This window comes from Castor canadensis, chromosome 5 (assembly GCF_047511655.1).
Source record: "Castor canadensis chromosome 5, mCasCan1.hap1v2, whole genome shotgun sequence".
NCBI lineage: Eukaryota > Metazoa > Chordata > Mammalia > Rodentia > Castoridae > Castor > Castor canadensis.
In genome coordinates this window covers 67,492,891-67,508,716 of record NC_133390.1, presented here as the reverse complement: position 1 = coordinate 67,508,716, position 15,826 = coordinate 67,492,891, and the positions used below count along the sequence as shown (strand labels likewise).

General features: G+C 44.4%; 1 protein-coding gene across 1 annotated transcript in view; it reads right to left on the bottom strand.

The window, feature by feature from the left end:
• Positions 1 to 592: 592 nt before the first annotated feature.
• The window catches only part of Arhgap31 (Rho GTPase activating protein 31), a 110,194-nt gene continuing 94,960 nt past the window's right edge, over positions 593 to 15,826 (bottom strand). Inside the window, exons 9-12 of the mRNA XM_020176544.2 lie at positions 14,849 to 14,911; positions 12,563 to 13,141; positions 9,206 to 9,483; positions 593 to 7,410 (exon numbers count right to left, since the gene is read on the bottom strand). Coding sequence (XP_020032133.2) covers positions 5,017 to 7,410; positions 9,206 to 9,483; positions 12,563 to 13,141; positions 14,849 to 14,911 — 3,314 coding nt within the window. The 3' untranslated portion in view covers positions 593 to 5,016. The remainder of the gene's footprint in view (positions 7,411 to 9,205; positions 9,484 to 12,562; positions 13,142 to 14,848; positions 14,912 to 15,826) is intronic.

The following is a 15,826-nucleotide window of genomic DNA, read 5'->3' as shown; positions in this document are numbered from 1 at the left end:
TTCTTTGTAAAAGTCTGTGCGATGTCAGAGAATGCAATGTTTTGTGCAGGAAAGAAATGTCCTGTTGGGAGCCCTATTGAAACCCAGGAAGTGGCAACAATATTCTATGAAGAGAGATTATTATGTGTGATTGCTCTCCCCACATCCCCAAATCCCATCTTTTTTTTTTTTTTTGCAAGACTATATGCCAGAATAGCAAACATTAGCTTTCTCCCTAAAGCATCATTAAATGACCACTCAGTAGTCCTTCATTGATGGAAGAAATAGCAAAATTAAGTTCACATCTTTTCAATGGATCCCATCACAACTCCTTAAGCTGTGGAGTTGTGAGAAGCAAGTAATGTTTTTCTTCTCATTTCCCATTACAGTGTATCCTGGGTACAGTACATCAACATACTAGGCATCTCAGTGAAGTGATTGTGTTATTGCAAAGGTGAGGAGGTGAAATTGCAAACTCTTGAAATTATTAACATTAAAATAACAAAAACAAGAAAAATTTACTGAAGCAAATCCTCAGAACTTTCACTGTGGCACCAGACCTGGAAGTAACAACAAAAAAATGACATCAAACAGAACAAACTGGAACAATGAATCTGATGCATATAATTTACTTTTCTGATTATTGACTTTGATGATCCCATGTCTTCTTCTAGCTCATAGTCCAACATCATAAGCATTATGTTTTATATCATTTATTAGAGTACATTTTTAAAGCATAACAATCTTTTAATTACACTTAAATGTCTCTATGGATAGTTTAATAATTATACTTTTTAATGAATAGAAAAACATTTTGATTATATCTTTGGAAACATTTGTAGAACTTAAAAAACAGCTGTAGTCATGTGGCTTTCTAATAGAATCCTTTGAAAAAGTGCTTTACTTTGCAGAATTATAAGCCAGAAAGTACAATGGCATTAAGTTAATGCAAAGCATTGTGGTTCATCCAGTAACACAACATTGCTATGGACTTTATAGGCTTCCATTATTAGCTGTGTCCTCTATCACTCTCACAGAGACACAACCCCTGCATTACTCAGGTACCTCATGGTCACTAAGGGATCTTCTGCATGCCAGTCAATCTGTGTGACCCCCCAATCTTACACTATCTGGACTGTTGCTCATCTCAGGCAGTCACCTTCTACCACCTCCTCCTCTTCTCTGTGCCTGGACAGGTGCTTGCTCCCTCTTCTGGACTTATTTTGCTAGAAAGGTGTTGGAAAGGACACATTCTTTGTCATTCCATGTTTTGAGTTGATCTTCCTAGTAGAAGTGCCTAAAATCATACTGTTGGTAATATGACATCCTGATTCATGTTGTCATCAGATAGGACCAGCCATGATAGAATGTGGTCCTACTCAATCCTAGTGGGAAGTGGACCTACTGGGAACTATTTCTACTCCAATCTTAGACAAATGAATCTTATGTTCTCCAAGACACACGACCTGGTAGACAAATGACTGTTCCACCCAATTTTAGCAAATGTGATTATCATGTGCTTTTAAATGCTACATGAAGTGAACAGTTTATCTTGGGTCTATGACTTCATCAGCAGCAGGAGTTAACTCACTTTGTAATGACAGAAGTCTCTAAAATCCCTTCTCAAGGAGTGTGGAATGCTGATCCCATCTGGCTCATTTGCAGAGATTCAACAGGACTTCACATCCAAATCAGGACTGTGCAAAACCTCAGGACTACTTATTCTTAGTTGCTTACCACTCCAGTTATTAAAAATCAAACCAAGTTCTCAACACCTGAGTGTCTCATTGGCACATTACGTTGGACTTGCAATTGTTAACAGTCCTATTGAAAGATGCTAGTTGCTACATTATTTTCACTTTCTGCCTTCATTTGATAATCAATACTATACTTCTCAGTCTTGTTCCCAGTGGTTTATCGTCTGTTTGCTCCCATTCCTTGCCCTTTTGGACTAGACTCCTCAAAAATATAGGAGTAGAAAGGCACCTAGTGCAGTATTGCTAAGCTCTTGATAAGTATTTCTTGAGGATGATGATATTTACACTTTTAGTGTCCCCAGAATCCAGAGTTTTGACTTGGATAATACGAATTTTAGGGCTTAGATTAGGCTAACAGTCTTAATGGAGTTCTAGGTCAGGTCCCTTCATATTCCAAGTAAAGCAGAGAATAAAAATTAGATATTCTCTATCTGGTCCATTTTGGCAAAAAGAAAAAAGATTGCCTGGAAGGGCCATTTTGGAAATAAATAATGGATTATTATCTTCTTAAGTGATCATTAACACTGAAAGAAAACATTGGTACATGTATGCATTTCAGTTCAAATTCAACATTTTAAATCAGTCACTGCCACCTGGAGGATGACAGTTTGATTTGAAGTTTGACTCTGTGGCCCTTTATAGCCCAGAGCTTCCTAAAACATTAGCACTCGTTCTGCTCCTCTTCTGGATGGGACTGTCCAGGGGTCCATTATTCAGTGCCCCAAGTGGGTGACCAAATGGGTAATCCCGTGGCATTTTGGAAAATAATTTAGGACAAAAATGAGGGGAGGGAGGTGTTCCTTTTTCTTTTTTTGTCATGGAATGTAATTTCCTCAGTGCCAGCCCAGTCCGGCCCGCAAGTTTATGAATATGTGTGTGACAGTTGACAGGCTCTGAGACAGTCAAAAGGACCATGCTTGAGCAGTAGTGCACTGAGAAGGTGAGTTAGCTTCTAAGCCCTTCTGGAATTGGCTGGGTAGTAATACTTGGAGTAGGGAATATCTCCAGACAGGTGTCAGTGGGTTGCATAATAACACCCAAACTCCTGTAGGTGATAAGGTGTCAGTCAAAAGGAACATGGCAACCATTTTATAAATTTACATAGGTGCCTCAACCCCCAGAATTGAAGTCACTTGTTAATATGTAAATGGTAGCTTCTTAGTCTATCCCCAATGAAAATATATCCAATATGTATTGCAAACAAAAGTTTAAAAAAATCAAAGTAGTTTTAAGTATTTCATTACTTGCTCAGAGTTCTGACAGTGAAGCAGAATATGGTCTTGCCCTCTTGTATTATAACTGGAACACAGGCCTTGTCAAAGCATGGGCACCACAAGTACAGTGAGACTGTCATAAAACTTATCTACGACATTTTTCTGATAAGGCAGGAATGTGCTTTTCAAATCGCTGGAACATGGACTTTTTCATCTCTCACCATCATATTTCTTCACCTTGCTTGCCTAGGAGGAAAATGCTATGTTCTAGGACTTTTCTTATGGGTTGGCATCTCATTGACTGTTGGTCCAATGCTTTGCTTATCCAATGAGAAAGCAAAAACACTAAAGACTTATTAACCGTCCCCCTGCTCACTCACCTCTCTAAAGGCAGAACTCTTTAGCTGACTTGCTGGTTACCTTTGCCACAGACATTGGCTTAAATGTATAGGGCAAGAGTTTGAAACTCTAAGACTTATCAGGAAAGGAAGAATGGGGCAGGTGTGGATCTACGGCAGGGCTTCAGCTTCCAATTTCTCATGGAAGGACATGACTTCACCTTATCTTCCACCTGGCCCAGAGGTACTGCTAGCCATTGTTTCTACAATGACTGAACTTTTGGACAGAGTTCAGCCAGACTTGAATCTGAGAAAAGATGCCTCATGAAGCCTTTTTTGAAGGGAGCACCAAAAATCTGCCAGCAAGTATATTAGTTCTCCTCTCCAAGGAAAGAACCATTGAAACTCCTAAATAACAGAAAGAGAATCAGATTGATTTATTGCTTCTGCTGGTATCCAGACAGAGAAGAGCAAGTATGAGTGCCAAGGGTGGGTGGTGAATGAGGGGAATTATGGAAGGGACAGAGGCACCTTGAATCTGTTCTTGAGCAGTAGGAGGTGGGGGGGGGGGAGAGAGAGAGAGAGAGAGGAAGGAAGGAAGGAAGGAAGGAAGGAAGGAAGGAAGGAAGGAAGGAAGGAAGGAAGGAAGGAAGAAAGGAAGGAAGGAAGGAAGGAATGAATGGACCCACTGGCTAAAATAGAATTCATTTTCAAGGAGGACAGCTACCAGTGAGTGGTAGTGATGGCCACTCTGGTAGGCTCCTCCCTGCATCCCTTCCTGTCCTACTGGGCCCAGCCTAGTGTGGAAGAAGAAAGGCTCGAGCCTTTCTGCTTATGTCCCACCAATTTAAACGCATCAAGTTAGCAGTGTAGTTGTGCCTTTGCATGAGACTTTTCTCTATGATGACATTGGTACTTAGATTCTGATACTGTTAACAAAGTTGATACCACACTTCACTACATAAAGATTTCAATGTTTCCTTAAGGTAATCCTCAGCTCAGCCCCCACTCTGCCAGCTACCAGATTTATAAATCATAATTCAGTACAGTGGCAGCTGAAGTCCCAAGTTAATGAAAGCCAGAAAGTCTTTGTGGATGGTGCCAGTCTTAGGGTTTGCTCTTGAGTACAGATGGTGACTTTCTGTGCTGGTGTGCAGTCATTTTGGACAGGTCTGTAGGGATGATGGGGAAAGCATGGGTAATTTCACCCATTTAGATATCTAAGTGGCATGTTAGTTGGTATTTGCAAATCTGCTTCTATTTTGGATAGTGCACTTTTACAAAGCTTACTAGGAAACTAGTCTAAAAGAACACATGCTCTTAAAGAGCATTAAAAGGTAGAGGAGGCCTTCACATCTCTAAGTAACATTTTTCTGACATAGGCAAAGGATTTTTCATTCTTTCAAAGGACATTATCACAGCCAGCTTTCAACAGTAACAGATGATAGTGTGGTCTCCTAACTACCCAGCTCACAAACAAGCCCATAATTTCATTGAAAGCAGGCATTCCATCCTCTTCCCTTTCTTCACCTTTTGCACTTGCTCATGTAGATGTATTGAAATGTCACTTTTTGGTCCTTGCCTTGACCACTCTTCTGGCAAATGGACTAATTAATGAATGATCAAAACCTGAAAAAAGAGATGTCAGAGGCCGAAATAATCTCAAACTTTGATAACCTGCACCTGTAATAACTTCCAGATGAATCATGACCAGCAGGTAAACTGATATCACTCTATTTGCCTCCCGCTTCTTCCATCCAGTATCACTGATCTCCTCTGGGGCTGGTAAAAGCAGCTGGTTGAGGTCTCTAGTCTTTGGCCATTCTTAGGGATGGTCATTTTATTTCTAAGTGTAACCCCTTCTGGTGTGACCCATGTGTTCTCTGCCAACTCCCCACAAAGAAGGCCAGGGGAAACTGTCTGTGTGGGACTTCTGATAGGGGAAAGCAAGACCTTGGAATCTGTCACTGTGGATGAAGGGGGAAGGTGGTCCATGATGGGGAAAGGAGGACTGAATAAGATTAGGCTCTGAGGTCTTCCTGGCCTTGACCTGTGGGAAGACTTAGGGCCCCCAGATGGTCGCTCTAGTTTTGAAGAAAGAGGGTTGTCCCCAGATGGTTCTGTCTCTGATGTGCGCTTTCTGCACTGCACTGTGGCATCCTGGGTAGAGAGCTGGTTAGATAAGCCTGGTTCTGGAGAAACGGTGGGTTCCTCACACATGCAGGATGCAGTGGTGTCCGTTGGTGGAGACTTAAAGGCTCCCGTATCTTGCTTTGGTTTCTCTTCCTTTGGGCTTTCCAGGGAGGAGGGAGAATCTTCTTCAGCAGGTTTCTGAGAAGTCCCACCAGTTGAGCTGGGTTCCTCTTGACTCCTTTCTAGAGGCTGAGCCCCACTCTCCCCTGTGCTCTGAGAAGGCAGAGGCTGTGGAATCTGTGTGTACTGAATCTTGGGTGGGATGACTGGGACTGCCTTGGCCTGACACATTTTGACCATGAAGGAGGTTCTCACAGCTGACACACTCACAGGAGCTGAGTTACGGCGACCTGTCAGGGCATGAGCAACAATGTCCAGGTCTTGGAAGTCACGGGAGTAAACCTTCCACTGGTCTGCTTTACAGTGAGATGAGGTCATCCAGGTGACCTTGGGATCTCCTGGCTCAGAAAGCTGCATTCCAGGTGAACTAAATGAGGCCCCATTCTCAAGCCGGAAGAGGTCAGATATGGGCACTGCAGAGTCCAAGTTGAGGGATGAAGGTCTGTTTTTCCCTTTTGAGGGCCCACATTCGGTGCTCTTCAGCTGTAACTTTGGAGGATGCTCTCCAGGTGAGGTCCTGTTCTCAACACCAGATGGACTCTCCTTGCTCTCTGGTCCAGGAACACTGCCTTGCTTAACCTGGGGGTTGCTGTGCCTAAGGTGTGGCCCTTGTTCCTTTCCCTCTGTTAGGCTGATGGAGTTGGTGTCTTCTGGTTTGGGTTGTACACCACCTGGTCCCTTCTGGCTGGGAAGAACCTCTTCTTTCATGCCAGAGAACTCTCTGAAGGACCTCAGTGCTTTCTCATCCCATTCATCCACCTCCCTCCTGGCTGCCAGGAGTGGCAGAGAGTCGGAATTCTCAGTTTCAAGATTAGCACAGCTGCTGGAGGAGGGAACCTCGAGAGTCCACTGGCTCTTCACAGTGGTTTTGCTATCCAGAGAATGACTCTGGTGGAGGCTAGGTCTGTGGCAAAGCCTCCTCTCCAATCGGTGGCTCTGGGAACCCTGCACCTGGGATTCATATACTTCTTTCAGGGTAGGAGAGTGAAGGGGACTTGTCACCCACTGGGGTTCCTCCCAGGGTTCCACCATTTCTAGGCCATGCTGAGCAATGTCTGTCACAGTGTCGTCTTCGTCACAGTCTGAAGGCTCCTGTACTGAATGGGCTACATCCCCCTCTCCTTGTGGAGAAATCTCGGCCTCCTTTGGTAGGTTTGGGAAACCAGGGTCTTTTCCCTCAGGAGCAGCATTCTTTGAATTTTCATTTTCATTTTGTCTTAGAGTAGCCTCATCTCCCTGACAGGGGATAGGGATTCCAGGGCTGTCTTTGGACTTGGGCTGCTCTATATAGGGATTCGTCCTCAAAATCTTAGATGGATCTTTTTCAGGTGCACCCTTTGATAGCAGGTCTCGAGGTGCCTCCTCTAGTGGAGTTGGAGGGGGAGGAGCAGAAGGAAGTGGAGGAGAGAGATTTCCTGGGCCTTTCACCTCCATGTTTGTGGGTGGAGATGCCTTCTCAAACAGAACTATTTCCTGAGGAGCCAGACTGGCATGGTCTAGATTCAGTCCCTGCTGAGGATCAGATCTATGAAGGTTGCTGGTTGGCTCCAGCTTCTCTCTGTTGACTGCTGTGGCAGCCCCCTGTGTACTCTGATTGGTTGAGTCCCTAGTCCATGCCTCCAAGGGGGTGGAACTACAAGCCAAGCTCCTGGAAGGAAAGGGCCCAGGACTAGATTCTAGAATTGGCTGAATTGGGTTGATCTTCTGAGTAGGTGATTGCAACGAGGTGAGTTCCTCTTCAGATTCAATAATTTTCAGCTCCTGTTGAATCTCAGGCCAGATCAGGGCATTGGCCAGATCATCTTCATCCTGAAAAACATCAAGAAGTTGATTCAAGAATCCTTCTGCTGGAAGTGGCACTCTAGCCTGCCTAGTAAGTTCGAGCAGTACCACGCCAGAGAAAGGAAGAAAGTCTGGAAGAATAAAAACTAAATATTAAAAAATCCTTTGACTTCTGTCTCCAAGGCTCCCACTCTAGTCAAAGCCACCTGCTTTGCCACTCACTACCATCCTAACTGGCATCCCCACCTTCTGTCTTGCCCTTCTGCAAGCCATGCTTCTCACAGAATGGAGTTCACTCTAAGGACAAACTTCTGAATATATTATGTGCTTTTCCAATGCCCTGAGGTCAATCCCCAAACCCTTCCATGCAGCCCTGTGTGATGTGGCTCCTGCTTCTACCTGCACCTCACTTTCTCCAGCCCAACTCATTCCCATTGCTTGAGTGTTTCTGGCTCTTTTCCCACCTCAGGTTCATGGCACATCTTGTTCTTTCTGCCTGGAGGTCTCTCTGTACTTATTACACCCTATACCCCTTTCATTTAGTGAGGCTCTTGACCTAAATATCTACTCTTCAGGGAAGAGGTCTCTGACCCCTGTGACACTCCTCCCTCTGACTAGGTTAGGTCTTCCTGTTACACACTCCCACCATACTCCTTATTTCCACTTCTGGAAATTACTTGTTCAGTGACCTTTCCCTATGATGCTGTCAGCCCCAGCAAGACTGAGATGGTGACAGTCTTGTTCATTGCAGTGATTACTTGGCACAAAGTAGGGTTTAGTATATGTTCAAGTGAATGAATGAATCGATGCCTTTACTTGTTCCCAGAATCCACCCTAGTTCTTCCAGCACTGACTTCCTCTGCTTCTTAAGGTAATGCCATTCTTACTTGGGCCTCCCCACAAGAATTCAATCTCCCTAAGAATCTGCACCCCTCCTCTTTAACAAATTCAAACATATATTACGGGAACCCTCACTTGTTCTGACAGGCCAGCATGGCACCCCAGCTCTGCCCTAACTCCTAGCATGTGTTCTTCTTGTGCATGTCCTGGAAGCAAGTTAAAAAAGGCAACGGGTTGGGGGGCGGGTAAGGGAGGGGATGAGGGGAGGGGGGAGAAATGACCCAAACATTGTATGCATATATGAATAAAAAAAAAAGGCAATGGGTTTCCTTTTCCTCTTGAGCACACTCCCCTGGTTACAGAGCTGCCTCCCAAATGCAGGACTCTTTTCCTAGGTGTCTCCAGGAAAATTCTTTACACCTTCTTATGGAAGGATGTCTCATAAACCTCATCTTGGAAAATTCCATCTTGGACCTCGGTTTCCATCTTGGACCAGGTTCTGTCAACTCTGGCATCATATGTTACCTTCTCCAGAAGTCACAAGAGAAGGGAGGGGATCCTAGCAGTCTTTTTCAGATTTTTAGGAAAAATTCTAGACATTTGTCCATCCAGGATGTCTGGGAGAAGAGGGCTGGGCCCTGTGAATGGCCATCATATTTTGGTACTGGAATATGACAAACAGGTTTTGTGCTGCTTTCAGGGTTGAATGTCATTAATTCTAAGAACATGTTACTGGTTAATGGTGACTCCAGGTCAGAACAATTTAGAGTTGAGTTTTTCCTAGGGACTTGAGCTAGATGATTCCTTCCCATCACTGCAAGACCTCTACAACATCCACAAAATAAAAACAAACTAGGCCTGAGTAAAAATGGGCCTTTTAAAGTCTCTTTTCAGAAATTGATTCTTAATATTTTTTAAAATGTACAAAGAGCTCTTGAGAAAAAGAGGCCTCTATGTGGCTGGAGCAGTGAGACCACCTTACCATCTCGTGGAGAAATATGACTTCAGCTCTGGGCCTGGGGCTTTCCTGGGCAGCATTGGGTCCCACCTGGCCAGCCTCTCTGTCTTCCTCCACCACCTTCTCTGGATTCAACCTCTTCTCTAATTCTCTTGAATGCTGGGAGCCCTGGGCGATTTCTGAGGTTTTCTTCTCCAGCTGGGTACCTGGCTCCAGGGAAAGGGCTTGGCTACATTCCATTGTCCCCAGGACTTCAGGTTTCAGTGTGCTGGCCTCAGGAGCTGTCTTCTTGGTGACAGAAACTGCAATGAGGAGGTGATTGATCAGTACAAAGAATATATTTCAAGGGAGGCTGGTCCCAGAACAGTCACTATTCTGCCTCCTGTCCTTCACAAGGATGGGATGGGGGGTTCTCCCAACTTACTGCCCCTCACATCCTTTACCCTGTTCTCCTGACAATTTCCAGCCTCAGTTACTAGAGTCACAGACTGTCAGAGATGAGAGGTCTTGGAAGATTTCAACTAGAAGCCATTTTACTTCCCCTTCCAGGACACACTGCAATGTCTGGAGACATTTTTGGTTGCTCCAGCTTAGTGAGTGCTATTTGCATCTACAGTGTAGAAGCCAGGAACGCTGCTAAATATCCTCCAGTGTGCACCAAAGGGTTATCCAGCCTCAAATGTCAATCAATAGTGTCAAAGCTAAGAAATCCTGCTCATGTCACAAATGAATACTCAGGGCCCAACAACTCATTGGTCCAAGACCACAAACATCTCTTCCCCACATTAGGCTGCAAGATATCTTATAATTATGGTTGGCAGCTTCTCAGGTGCTACAGTCAATTTGGGTATATCCAAGGTGATTTCACTCATATCTTAAACATATACTGAGACCAGCAGGAGGGAGGCAGACCACAGATTTGGCCTCTGTTGCCTTTTATGAAGGAAGGCCCTATTTTACCTCATCAGTTTTCACAGTGAGGAATAAAGACTAAGCAAAGTACAGAACCTAGGACAGTGCTTAGCACACAGCAGCCCTCAATAAATAGTATTTACAGTGGGACCAGAGAAACCTGGTTTTAAATTCTCATTTCTTAATGAATCTTGCAATTTTGGTACAATGGCTTCACAATACACACAGCTTTTGCAGCGCTGATGTGAGGATAAAGTAGATAACGGAGGCAGAGCACACAGCACAGGGTCTGGCATACAGAACAGCTCAGAAAAGTTGGCTGGCTAAGAACAAACTCTGAGCCAGGTGTGATGGTGCATACCTGTAATGTAATCTCAGCACCTGGGAGGCAGAGGAAGGATTTTGAGTTTGAGGCTGTACTGCTACCTCAATAACAAAAAATCAAAAACCAAAACTCTGCTCACTGCTCATTGCCAAGGGTTAATCTTGTGATGAAACATAACTCTAAAATGTCTGTCCAGCTGCCAGCTCAGATAGACACAGTGACAACACACTGCTGTTGGAACTAATAAAACTTTGGAATTGACCACAGTGCTATTTTCTTTTGCCCTTCACTTAATACACTTCTCCCCTTCCCTTCCTCTCCCCTCTCTTTCTCTCCTTTCTCCTCCCCTCCCCTCCCTTCCCTTATGGGATGGGTTTGAACTCAGGGCTTTGCACTTGCAAAGTAGGCTCTCTCCTGCTTGAGCCACACCTCCAACCCTCCAAATCTATTTCAGAATATGATCTCCATTCAAAAGCCCCACAAGTATCCCTCTACAGGGTGAGAGCTTGGGCCATTTATCTGCTCATTCCTGGCCCATATTGTTGAGAGCTGGCTTAGTTGATTCTTCATACTCTGGATGGTCCCAAGCAAGGGTTGAGTAAAATCCTTCCTTCAGAAGAGGCCCTGAGACAGAAAGACAGAAAGAAAGCCAGAAACCAAGGCAGACTCTTAAAAGAGGCTGCCTTCTGTGCTCAGAAACTGTTCCTTCCAGATGCACAGGGCCCACAAAGCTCTCTAGGACATAATTTGTGGATGCACTTCAACTGTTCCACCGCTCTCCTAGCGATGGGCATTTGGATCATTTCTAGTCTTTTCTATTGTCACAAGTAATGCCATCATGTGCACACACCATTTTGCATGTGTGCGGCTATTTCATTTTGGTGGTACTAGGATTTTGAACTCAGGGCCTCACACTTCCTAGGCAGGCAATCTACCACTTGAGCCACACTGCCGGTCCAATAAAGTTGCTTTATGCACACAAATCTATATTATGTATGTATGTATGTATGTATGTATGTATATATTTAGCAGTACTGGGACTTGAACTCAGAACCTCCAGTTTGCTAGGCAGGTGCTTTACCACTTGAGCCATGCCCCCACCCCTGTGCACAGCTATTTAGGATAAATTCTTCAAAGCATGACTTCTGGGAGAAAGAGCAATGCATCAGTAAAATTTAAAAGATATTTTCTGCACCCTACCAAGGCCTGTTAGAAGAATCTGCCAGCATCTCTCTTGGTAGAGCTCACAATCTCTTGGTGTGGACTGTGACCATTGGGTGGGGAGTGGAACAGGGACCTGTTACTCCTCTACTGACAACCCTCAGTGGATCCCTGTGCCTCTTTAAGGGCACACAAGACCCTCTTCACCCTAACCTGGTCATGTGTCCACTCTTCTCCTACCATTCCCTTCTGATGGGCCTTGCATGCCTCTGCTCTGGTCCTCCCTGTAATCCAAATTCAATCCATCCTTCAAGACATGCACCTAACACCACCTCTGCCTCTCTCCTTCCTCCTGCCTGCTGCAGCACTCAGTGTCATCATTCTGTGTTGTGCCCAGTTATCGGGGCACCGTCATTCTTCATGTTCATGGCTTCCATCCCAGGGTAAGTTCCTCAGGGCAGTATCTACTCCTAGAACCAATATCTATTCCTAGAAATTGCCTACTAGCCACGTTCTCTGCAGATGTGAGGAAGAAATGAGGGGTGGATGGATGAAGACAGAATTAACTCTAGATAAGATGAATTCCCAATTCCAGCTCTGTAGCTCTGCATTCTGTTTCTGACTTTTCCTTCCTGCCTTGTCACCATGTGAGTGAACAAAACAATGATAAATAACATTTTCTGAGTACTTCCCATGTATTAGACAAGTTCTGAGAGCTTCGTATCTGTTAACTTAATAGTCACAATGGACTTTTGGAGAAGTATAGTTATTATCACCATAATTCCCATTTTACAGTTTTAGAAACTGAGGCACAAGGTGCTTATGTTAACTTGACGAAGATTACATGCAAAATGGCAGAGACAGGATTTCAACTCATACAGTCTGGTTCTACAGCCCACAGTCCTTACCACTTCATCACATTGCCTTGCAATCTCTATTTAGACAAGTTCAAGTGTGGTTTTTAATCCCTCTCCCTATTTTACCTGTAGATGTCTCAGCTCCCAGTGGCTTCTCCTCTTCTGGCCAAGCCCCACTCTCTGAGCCCTGGAAAGAAAACTCTTCCAAGCTGGAGAGGGAATGCAGCTCCTTCGGGGGCGTTCTGCACGGGGTGCTGTTGGTGCTGATGACAGCTGACACACGCAGGGGCACGGACACTGCAAAGGGCTCCGAGATGTTCAGAGCCTTGCGCTGGTGTCGTGGTGAGGGCTCCACCTGGAATAGGCTGCTGCTGAAGACGGATTTGCTGGGGCTATCGCTGGAGGTGTAGAACATCCCCAGCATCTTGGGGGCTGCCTGCTCGCCCTCGGGATCCTCCACAGGCCGGAACACCTTCAGCTGCTCAGGTGGAGGACGGACCTGAGCGCCCTGCAGCTGGCTTCGGTCACCGCTGCTCACATCAAAGCCCCCCTCTGCCCCCGCAGGCATCCCCTCCTGGCCCCATTCACCCTCCTGCTTGCTGAGGTCACAGGAGCTGCCAGTGCTGATGGAGTGTACTTTCGAGGCTGGAATGAAAAATCCCCCAGTGGTGACTGTTCGATTAAAATTTCCTTTGGTTTCTTTTCCTAGAGAAAAAGAATAAGCATACAGTAAGCAGCCTGGGTACACACAGCTGCAGGCCCTCCAAGAAGGGGAGGCATAGGATTCTCAATACTGAAAGAGGTAGCAGTCTAATAAGGGAACAGCCACCCTAATGAAGACAGGTGCATAGCATTTGTTTGACAAGGGAGAAAGCATTTTCTCAAGTGCACTGAATTTTAGCAGGATACTCTAGAAGACTATTCACTGTTGTGCTACAGGTTATCAGTTTTAAACTCTGCAGGGAGAGCAGGCCATTGGTAAGAGTGCTAAACAGGACAGACATCTACCAAACTAAGTGCAGATCACAAAAAAAATATATATATAGAGGTGGCAGAAGGATGTTATGAAGAAGACAAAAAGGGCAAAATAACAGCATCTTGTTTTACTTTAAAATTTACAAGTCTTCTCTGGCAGCTAGACCCAGGCACAGTCTTTGTTTTCCCAGCAAGGAAAGCAGGGCTGTGCTCAGCTAGACCCTTCCGCCTTCCCTGGGTTTCTTCCTGTTGCTTCAGAGGATGAAGGACTCGAAATGTCATTAGAGAACCCAATGGTGACTAAGAAGTGAAGGTAAAGAAGAGAAAATTCCACACGGGGAATAAATAAGCTGAAAGATAACAGGGACCGGCCAGGGATCTGGAAAAGAATTTCTAACTTGGTTTTAAGTTAAGCATCTTACAGAATAAATTCTGTAAGAATGCTAAGCATCTTACAGAATAAATTCTTATAAGCACACTGTAAGGGAGACGTAAGTATCTTCTTTAACACATGAGGAAACTGAGGAAAGATGACCTACCCAGCATCTGGGAAAGTCATAGATAAAATCTTGATATATTAAAACCGCCTAGGAAATGGATGAATATAAACATGAGAAAAAGCTAAAAGCATCATGACAGCTTAAAAAAGATGTCAGAGTATTTTACAGGTTTAGAATTCTTTTTAAGTTGTGCTAAGTATTTCCTATATTGTCTCAGGATACTTCATTTATCAAAGGAAAAATGTCATGTATTAAAGGTGTTGGAAAGTCATGGGGTAAATTTAGAAGCATTTGAGCAGTCTGCTTGCCAGGGAAGCCCTTTGCCTTGTACCTTGCAACTGGGCTTCTTGGTTGCTTAAGAAAACAGAAGGGAGAGAGACACAGGCAAGTGAGCCCTTTAGGTTAGACCTATGAGAACAAATGAGATTACATTCTGTTTTACTGATGGGTACACCTTGTGTGTAACTGTCCACATATCCACAATTTGTACATACAAATTTGTCTAATCAGTGTTTGCTGGTAAATGATGAAAGAATGAACCTACCAATTCAAGATCATGACTTGGCAAGCACTATGAAGCCCATGCCTCTGGAAACACCCAAATTCAAAACATAAAAGCACCAGGCAAAAATCAGTACCTGGTTCTTCTTTCTGCCCATCCTTCCTCTGCCTTAGTTACAGATGTTGTTGACATTTTACCTGGGTCAGGTTTGAATGAAAAGGAGCTGTGGTCTGTGGTCTCCTCTAGGCCTAACCCTGAGGTAGAAGGGGAGGTTATAGCAAGAGCTATGAGAAGCCCTTGAGTTTGGGAAAATCAGGGAGGGCCTGGGGAACCAAGCAACTGATCATAACTGCAGATGAGTAGCCCAGCAGCTTCCAAAGCCAAGTCTGGAGTGAGTGCCAATCCTTAGCCCACAGATGAACTGTAAAATCTCACCTTCCACAGGCATTGAACACAGGGAGTCCATGCTTTTAGCTGGTCGGATAGTAGACTTTTCCACTAAGGACAAAAGAAAAAAATACCCCTGGTGAATGCGTATTAAGAAGAAGTATTCAGAATGACAGGTCAGGCTGTTAATCTGAGAATCTTCCAGGAAAGTTTTTCAAGTGTTCATAATTTATCTGTTTAGAAAACACCCCCCCCCCACTCCATTCTATATGTTCCTACTTTCTTAATGATACTGACTTTAGAAAAACAGGACATGGATACATCAAAGTTTCATTGATATTTTAGATAAAGATAAATTTCAATTTTGTCAAATAGCTATTAGCAAATGAGGAGTCCTGAATTCAATTTAATTGTACAAAAAGTATTCAAGACCAGGGCTCACGCTTATAATCCTAGCTACTACAGAGACTGAGATGGGGAGGATCGTGGTTCCAGGCCAGCCCAGGCAAAAAAATTTGCAAGACCCATCACAATGGAAAAAAAGCTGGTCATGGTGGCACACACCTGTCATCCCGACTATGCTGGGAAGCTTAAGATAGGAGGATCAAGGTTCAGGCCACCCTGGGTGAAAAGCAAGACCCTATCTCCAAAATAACCAAAGCAAAAAGGGCTGAGAAGTGGCTCAAGTGGTAGAGTGCCTGCCTCTCAATCATAAAACCCTGAGCTCAAACCCAAGTATCACAAAAAAAAAAAAAAAATTCAAGGGTAAATCTATGGGATAGAATCCATGAAATGTCTCCTTTTTGGCAAGGTAGAGAGCAGGATTCTTGGCTGCAGCCATATCTGTCAGCACCAAGGAATTTGGTACATCAGGTGAGAAGACCCGGGGGAACTGGAATCACCTTTCTCTTTGCTCTTTGAAGTCTGTAGACTGGTTGTTTCTCCAATGATCTCACCCACTGGAACAGATCCTAACCAAACCAAGCTTTTTTTTTTTTTTTTGTAGTGCTGAGATTTAAACTCAGG